Source organism: Pristiophorus japonicus, chromosome 1, assembly GCF_044704955.1.
Source record: "Pristiophorus japonicus isolate sPriJap1 chromosome 1, sPriJap1.hap1, whole genome shotgun sequence".
NCBI classification, from domain to species: domain Eukaryota; kingdom Metazoa; phylum Chordata; class Chondrichthyes; family Pristiophoridae; genus Pristiophorus; species Pristiophorus japonicus.
The window spans coordinates 100,075,321-100,084,583 of NC_091977.1; the positions used below are offsets into that span (position 1 = coordinate 100,075,321).

The following is a 9,263-nucleotide window of genomic DNA, read 5'->3' on the forward strand; positions in this document are numbered from 1 at the left end:
AGGTGACAGCATGTTCAAGGACTTTGGAGAGGAAAGGCAAGTTGGAGATGGGGTGATAATTTACAAGGACAGAGGGAACCTGGGTTAGTATTTTGAGGAGAGGTGATGACAGCAGATTTGCAAGGTGAGGAGACAGTACCTGAAGAGAGATAAGTATTAACAATATCAGCTAACTGGGAGCCAGGAAGGGAAATTGCTCTCTGCTGTCTGTGTCCTAACTCTCACCAGGTCCCATTCACCCATCACACTTGTGCTCGCTGACCTACATTGGCTCCCAGTTAACCAATGCCTCAATTTTAAAAATCTCATCCTTGTTTTCAAATCCTTCCATGGCCTCACCCCCTCTGATCTGTGATCTCCTTCAGCCCTTTGGTCATTTGCCCTAATATCTCCTTGTGTAGCTCAGTGTCAAATGTTAATGCTGCCTTGGGACATTTCAGTATGTTTAAAAGTGCTATATAACTGCAAGTTGTTAATGAAGAGATTTTGGCTTCACACCAGTAGTCTATAGTGTATACAACTGGCCTAATTGTCTTTCAGTTCTTGGTTATCATTTTTATATATTGAGATTTTGCATTAATTGGTTTTGCTGGCCTCCAGGCAAGACACTGGATAGGAGTTGCTGCAAAAACGGTGGAACATGTATCCTGGGCAGCTTCTGCGCGTGTCCGGTCCACTTCATCGGCCGATACTGTGAGCTGGATGAGCGCCTCAAGTAAGATGATGTGTCACTCCTAATGCTTTTTTTTCTTTCAAATATTGTGTTCTGATAATTTCTACTTAAATTGTATGTCACATTTCTGTTCTTGACAGGGGGTGTGGCAAATTTCTAGATGGCCAGTGGGTTTTGAAGAATTGTACCTGGTGTAAATGTAGCTATGGACGCTTACACTGCATTGAAGCTTTTGGAAAGGTTGCAAACTGTGGTAAGTGTTGAGATCAATTTCCCTGCTTCCCCCTTTCCTTAATCTCTAGGAAATACTGGCGTACCACCAGTAGTACCTGTTCTGGAACTGGGTGCCAAGTACCTCCAGCGGCTTTGTCCAACTGCCTATTCTTTACGCCCGAGTTTAAACTCTAGGCAATAGGTGTCAGCAAGATATTTTATTTTTCCACCAATATTCTCTCCTCCTTCTGAAGGTGTTCTCCTTCACTCTGGTATAATTCAACGGGCTTGTTACCCTTCAGTTCCTCATCCAAGTGGCAATCTTTATGTGAGCCTAGACAGAGTGCCTTGGGATGTTCAACAAGAGAATGTCGCAGCTAAGTAGAAGTCCATTGCTGACACACTTTCATTTTTAGCAGGGAACATTGAATAGCAGTTATAAATGGAAACCATGGCCAAATGTCCTCCTTTAAACCATGCCTATTATTGTAACCGTACCAACCCCAGTTGAGATCTGCAAACTTAGTGGGGATCAAACCTAGGAACTTCTGGCCTTTATGACTGCGTGGGGGGGAGGGAGGAATTGCTGCATTAGTGGCTCCAGGGGGCGTTAATGGGGCGAAAGACAGCTTTTACCCGGAGGAGGAGGAGGAGGAGGAGGAGGAGGGGGGGGGGGGTGCGCTACTGCCTTGTGGGAAATGGCCCCAGAGGTTTGCGGGATGTGGGTGCTATCACAGCAGCCCTGGGCTGCTGTGCAACCACTGATGACTACATCACCGTGCGCGTTGACCCCTCCACACCGCGCCAACCCCTTTACTGCCCCTGTGGGGGAAATTGCCCTGTGGACCGCAAGGCTGGCATTGGTGGATGTCAACCCCAGCTTCACTGGTTGCGAAGCTGGTGGACATCAGCTCCCAGGGTGCTGTTTAAAGGGGATGCATGCAGTGCCCCGGGCTGCCATCTTTGGCGGTCCTAGCATGGATCGGGCCGCCATTGTGCAGCCCACCACTCTGTCTTTGGTGCTGAACTGCCAGCCCAGTCTTGCACGTTCCTGGTGGCCCAGTGGCGGCCACCAAAGGGCCGTGCGCAGCAGCTCTCCCCTTTTAATGGAAGGGGAGGGACGTTGTAGCACTTCAGCGCTACACGGAGCATATATTCTGCATGAATGATGCCAATTACAAACCCATTTAAATGTACCATGTTTAGTTAAAGGTAAGAATTAGTCACAATTGTACTTCTGAATGAACGAGATATGGGAGGAGTAGTAGGGCCACTATAGTTTGGCTCTTGAGGTATTCCTGCTATGATGCCTATTGAAATATGTATGAAGAAAATACTTGGCTGAGGTAGTGGAGGGCTGCCTGTGCCTGTGCAGCCAGGGCCCCAGGTGGGCAGTGGAAATGCTTTAAGGACACCCTCAAAGCATCCTTGATAAAGTGTAACATCCCCACTGCCACCTGGCAATCTCTGGCCCAAGACTGCCCAAAGTGAAGGAAGAGCATCTGGGATGGCGTTGAGCACCTCTCGTCTCGTCGCCAAGAGCATGCAGAAACCAAGCGGAAGGAGCGTGCGGCAAACCAGACTCCCCACCCATCCTTTCCTTCAACCACTGTCTGTCCCATCTGTGACAGAGACTGTAATTCCTGCAATGGACGTTACAGCCACCTGAGAACTTGCTTTGAGTGGCAGCAAGTCTTCCTTGATTTCGAGGAATTGCCTATGATGATGATGAACCAGAACTCCACGTGGTTCTCTGCCTTCCAACAATAACTTGCAGTTAGAGTGGCTTTAATGTAATAAAAGTTCCAAGGCACAAGGAACAGGTGTATAAATGGTAAAGTTCTCCATTAACAAAGACAAATACATTGCCTTCTAGTAATAGTGTAGTGCTGCATTCACCTTTTTTATAGCACCGTGCCAGTGACATTCTACCATCCTACCGTCAGCAATACTATAGGAGAGGTGCTAAGACCTCACTGCAGGAGGCAGCAGAGCTGCAGCAAATGCGCACATACTTTTGTTTCATTTTGGGCTGCGGGCCAGCCATTAAGGGCAAGGATTCGGCTTCCTGATTTTGTTTTATAACCCTCCTGTGAAGTGCCTTAAGATGTTTTGCTACATTTAAAGGTGCTATGTAAATACATGTGGTTGTTAATTAATGCTGCAGGTTATGATAGTCAAAGTCAGCAGTGCTGTGAACTCTAGCCTGCAGTATGCATGGGGAGACTTGTTCAGTACTAGGAACATAGAAGTGATGGTCATGACTCATGCTGGGTCTCAATCGGTATTCGACCATTTCATAACTGGCTTCGAGTTGGCCAGTTTCAACCAGGGCAGCCATATGATCAACTAGCCTCAGTCCCATTAACTGGCAGAGGAAATAGAGGGTAAGGCAGAAGGCATAACACCAGCATTCCTGCTGCTCATCACTATCTAGTGGCACTTGCTTGAAAATGGAGTCTGGACCACTGGGCCATTCTTTGTGGAAGCCTTGCAATGATGATCAACAGCCTATTGTAGGGATCACCTCAGGAAAATCAGATCTGGTCCAGACTCTTCCATTTTCAAGCAAGTGCCACTAGATAGTGATGAGCAGCAGGAATCCTGGTGTTATGCCTTCTGCCTCGCCCTCTATTTCCTCTGCCAGTTAATCGGACTGAGGCTAGTTGATCATATGACAGCCAGTTTCAACCAAGGCAAACTCAAAGCCAGTAATGAAATGGTCCATTACCGACTGAGACATTGGAGTTCTGTGTTCGTACAACAACTTGCATTTATATAGCACCTTTTTAATGTAGCAAAATGTCATAAGATACTTCAGAGGAGTGCTAACAAACAAAATTTGACAGAGCCACATTAGGATCGATGAACAAAAGCTTGGTTAAAGAGGCAGGTTTTAAGGAGCATCTTAAAGAAGGGCAGAAAGGGAATGCCAGAGCTTGGTGCCGAGGCAGCTGAAGGCATAGTGTCAATGATGGAGCAATTTGAAAATTGTCTGATGTGCAAGAGGCCAGAATTGGATGAGCACAGATCTCTGGGTGTTATGGGGCTGACTGAGATGGATGAGGCCATGGAGGGATAACGAGAATAAGAATTTTAAAATCGTGGTGTCGCTGGACCAGGAGCCAATGTAGGTCCGTGAGCACTGGTGAATGGGACTTGGTGCGAGTTAGAACATAAGAACATGGAGCAGGCCATGCGGCCCCTTGAGCCTGTTCTGCCATTTAATACGATCATGGCTGATTCGATCATGGACTCGGGTCCACTTCTGCCTGCTTCCCATAACCCCTTATTCCCTTCTGTTAAACTGTCTATCTGTCTTAAATTTAAGACCATGTCTCAGCTTCCATAGCATTGAGGCAGCAAATTCCACAGATTTACAACCATCAGAAGAAATTTCTCCTCCATTTTAAATGGGTGCCCCCTTATTTTAAGATTATGCTCCCTAGTTCTTGTCTCTCCTATCAGTTAGGGTATGGGTGGCAGCAGAGTTTTGGATAGGGTAGCATTGGAATAGTCCAGTCTAGAGGTAACTGGCATGGATGAGGGTTTCAGCAGCAGATAGACGGAGTCTGGCGATGTTGTGGAAGTGGAAGTAGGTGGTCTTGTTAATAGAGCAGATTTGTGGTCCGAAGCTCGTCTCGCGGTCAAATATGACATCAAGGTTGGGAATGATTGGTTCAGACTCCGACAGTTGTTGGGGAGTGGAATGGAATTAGTGGCTAGGTTAGAGTTTGTAGAAGGGTCTGAAGACCATGGCTTTGGTCTTCCCAATATTTAGTTGGAGGAGGTTTCTGCTCATCCAGCACTGGATGTTGGACAAGCAATGTGACAAATCAAGGACAGTGGAGTGGTCGAGAGGTGGTGGTGAGGTAGGGCTGGGTGTCGATGTGGAAAATAATGTGTTTTCGGATGATATTGCCATGGAGCAGCATTTAGATGAGCAATAAGAGGGGGTCATGGATAAATCCTTGGGGGACTCCAGATGTAACCATGTGCAAGCAGGAAGGGAAGTCATTACAGGTGATTCTCCGACTATGACTATAAGAATGGAACCAGGTGAGTGCAGTTGCACCCAGCTGGATGATGGAGAGGCAAATGGTGTGGTCAACCATATTGAGGGCTGTAGAGAAGGATGACTAGGGATATATTGCCACAGTCACATTGGATGTCATTTGTGACTTTAAGGGCTGTTCCAGTACTGTGACAGGAACAGAAAGCTGATTGTTGGAGGGAGTCAAACATGGAGTTGTAGGGAAGATGAGCATGGATGTTGGAGGAGACAACACGTTCAAGGGCTTTGGAGAGGAAAGGGAGGTTGGAGATTAGGAGATAGTTTGCAAAAGCAGGAGTCGAGGGTGAGTTTTTTTTTATTGAGGGGCTGATTTGAAAGGTAGGGTGGGGGGTAGTGGGTTGAGACACAGTACCTGAGGAGTGGGAACTATTAACATAAGCTAGTATGATGAGCAGGAAGGGGAGAAGATTATGTGCAAGGACATTTTCTTTGTTCTGAGTGAAGAAAATCCTGTTGTGTAAATAAACCATTCACACCAATCAGTGCCGCACCTAAACTTTGACCCTTCCCCCAAACTGAAGCATTCAGTATGCATCGTTTCAGAACCACTTCCCATTGTTTGGGAAATGGTTCCATCTGTCTCCTATTGAGATTCACTTGATGGCTGCTGTTTTTATTCAGTCAGATGTCTTGTTGCAAACCTGCTACCCTGATAGTTACATGAAAATGTAACTTTGGGAATAGATTTCCTGTGTGCTAGGTACAGTGAAATTATAATCATAAACCTATTCCTTGTAGGCATGTTTGCAATTTATGATGCTTAGGCTGTGCAGGGATTCTTCTCATTTCCCTTCCTCCCCACCCCCTTATTTTGTTCTCAATAAAACGCCTTGCTTGTTAAATGTTAAGTGATGTCCTAATTTCTTTTGCACTTTAGATCCAGACCAGGATGATTACTATGGCAGTGAACATGATTCATTGACTGGTGATGGCTCCAGCCTGATGCTAATGAGATGCTTGCCTGTGGTGTGCCTTGCCATAGCATTTGTACTATAACCTAATGGAAGTATTTCATAGGTCTTTGAGTTGCTTCAGTTGGTGAAATTTTCTTCCCTCTCCATGGATGCCAGTCAACCACCAGTAACTGACACAAATGACTACTCATAAGAAAGCCTAGCTGGTGAATTTTGGCAAGCTATTCAACTACAAGTGCATCATAGTTGAGCTTTATTCTACTCTCCTGTGTCCACAAGCAGGTATTTCTAGTGTGGGGAGCTGGATAATCAGGAAATAGCTTCAATGGAAAATGTTGCTGTGGCTGAAAAGCTAAATTCTTTCAGTGAAGAATTAAAACTATAAAATAGATGTAAATACTTACACTGCTATAAATGTTCATTTTAATTTGTAAATAAAGCATTTTTACCAATTTTAATTGCAAGTATCTTGATTGCTAAAGTTTGCTTTAATGACTTGTTTAAATGGCTAATGTTTATGTACAATGGGCATAAATCCAGTAATAAAGTGAAATGAAATTATTCTATCATTCCTATCTGCATTTACTTGGAATTCAAAGCTGTTTCTTCTGGAAATATTGAGCTGCACCTGAAGATGGCCAGTATTTCACACTCAACTTTGTATAAAGATTCATATTCAAAGTCTAAGTAGTACTGCCACCTAGTGGATGATTACAAATGCTCCCACTTTCTGGTAGGTGTGCATTTCAAAATAAATAAAATCATTTTAAAATAAATGCAGAAATGATTTGCCCGGGTGCAGTGCATTGTTGGACACGAGCCTGGGTCACTGAATCCACACTACAACATTGTACTTCTGTCTCCAACCTGCGCTCATGGAGCCTTGCAATTTGTGCCTTGTGGTGTTCTTGGGTGGTATTCAAGAACATACTTTTTAATGTACTGATTTAAATTATTTTCCTTCTTTGTGAATTTCGGCAGCAAGTTGATGGTAAATTAAACACTTTTTCTAATGCAGGAATATAAACTTTAGATCAATAAATCTCCACGTCAATTATAGCATGGATAGATGAAGGTATGTGGGCCCCCAACCCCCGAATTAATCAGTGACAAATCTTCAACTGAGTGAAATTTTCCATTTACTACCACTGCCAAATCAGGGGCAGTCTTAAGTTATCAGCTTGTCTGGAGTTAGACTGTCCAAGCTCATTCTATTTACAGCCAGTAAACACAGGAGCCTTTCATCCAGTGAGTGAACAGGATTAAAACTGGAGTTTTGGGATGAAAAGTCAATTTGCTCTACTACCCAGTTTCCCATTTAAAATATCCACAGCTAGGGAAGGATGGATCAGTTAGAGTTGTAGGAAGCAGTATTTGGTGAAGCACAGAGCAATAGTCTGGAGGTGGAATTGTAGGCCAGCATGCTAACTTAAGGCCTCCTTTAGCTGCAGAATCTGCCAACAAATGTATTTGACTGCTCAACATCAGTGTTCATGGAGTCATTTGAACATTTATTCAGATTGGATGTATATGTGGAGGAGTCCATAACTATCTGTGCAGTGCTGTATAACTACCTTGCTTCCATCGCTAGGTGGCAGACACTCAACAGCCTTGCTTCATCCACTCATTGGGGGAACACTCAATCTGGAGGGGGGGGAAGGGGAGGGGGAGGCCAATTTTGTGCTGTGGGATCATGTCTACTAGGAACTAGATTGAAACTTGCTACATTCATTTCATGAAGAACCCGTTACAGGCAGCAGTTTGAGGAAACTTTCATCTCCTCACACGGATAGATTTCAACCCAGATCCCAGAAGCGAAAGACTAACTTGAGTTCTTTTGAAGTAACGAGAGGATTGATGAAGGTAGTACAGTAGACATGTAGATATAGATGTGTGTGTAAAGTACCACATAACAGACTTATTTGGAAAGTGGTAACTTGGGTATGCAATTTGTTAAGGGAGAGGAGGCAGCGAGTGGTGAATGAATGTTTCTCTGACTTCAGAGGTATGGAGTTCCCTAGTCAGTCAGTAGTGGGACCAGTGCTTTTCTTATCTATAAATGACCTGGACTTGGGTATAGGGTCTACAATTTTGAAGTTGATATAAAACTTGGAAATGTAGTAGAGAATGAAGAGAATATTAGCAGACTTCAGGAGGACTGACTTAGGCTGGTGAAATGGCCACTGGCAGATGGCTAAGTGTGAAGTGATGGATTTGGGAAGGCACCACATGGTGAGGCAGTATAATCTTTTTTTAAGGGGATGCAAGAGCAGAGGGACTTGTACATATTCACAAATCTTTGAAGGTAGCAGAGCAAGTTGATAAGATGGTTAAGAAAGCGTATAGGATACTTGACTTTGTAAATCGGGACATTGAATACAAAAACAAGAAAGTCATGACAAACCTTTACAAATCACAGATCAGGTCTCTGCTAGAGTATTTTGTACAATTATTTAGGAAAGCTGTCAATGCCTTGGAGAGGGTACAGAGGATGAGGGACTTCAATTATGTGGAGAGATTGGAAATGCTGGGATTGTTCTCCTTAGATTCTCCTTTTAATTCTGGCCTTTTGTGCATCCCCCAATTTTAATTGCTCCACATTGGTGGCCATTCCTTCAGCTGCCAAGACCCTAAGCTGTGGAATTCCCTCCTGAATTCAGCCACCTCTCTACCTCTCTTTCCTTCTTTTAAGATGCTCCTTAAAACCTACCTCTTTGACCTAGCTTTTGGTCATCTGCCCTAATATCTCCTTATGTAATGCGGTGTCAAATTTTGTTTTATAATGCTCCTGTGAAGCGCTTTGGGATATTTTACTACATTAAGGGTGCTATATAAATACAAGTTGTTAGAACAGAGAAGGCTATGGGGCGATTTAATGGAGGTATTCAAATTTATGAGCAAGGAGGGAGAAACTGTTTCCTCTGGCAAGTGGGTTGGTAACCAAAGGGCATAGATTTAAAATAATTGGCAAAAGAACTCTAGGGGAAATGAGAATTATTTTTAACAGAGGGTTGCTGTGATCTGGAACGCATTATCTGAAAGGGTGGTGGAATCAGATTCCATTGGCACTTTCAAAAATGCAATTGGACATGTACTTGAAGAGGACTAATTTGCAGGGTTATGGTGAAAAAGCTGGGGTATGGGATTAAATAGAAGAGCTCTTTCCCAGAGCCGGCACAGACAAAATGGATCAAAAAATCTTCTGTGCTGTAAGATTCCATGACCTGGATTTTAGCCCGAAGTCATGTTCCATGTTGGTGGGTGGGTGGGATCCTGCTGTTTTGAGGTCAACAAACCCGGAAGTGTGGGTTTCCCGAATGTCCTGCAGTTTTTAACTGCAGGGCTCTTTTAAATTGTTTTCTGTCGGTTTCCTGCCCAAAGGCAGCCT

General features: G+C 44.2%; 1 protein-coding gene across 1 annotated transcript in view; it reads left to right on the plus strand.

Moving 5' to 3' along the window:
- The window catches only part of LOC139229076 (cryptic protein-like), a 37,323-nt gene extending 31,053 nt beyond the window's left edge, over positions 1-6,270 (plus strand). The window contains exons 5-7 of the mRNA XM_070861071.1: positions 601-715; positions 814-926; positions 5,839-6,270. Coding sequence (XP_070717172.1) covers positions 601-715; positions 814-926; positions 5,839-5,957 — 347 coding nt within the window. The 3' untranslated portion in view covers positions 5,958-6,270. The remainder of the gene's footprint in view (positions 1-600; positions 716-813; positions 927-5,838) is intronic.
- Positions 6,271-9,263: the final 2,993 nt, after the last annotated feature.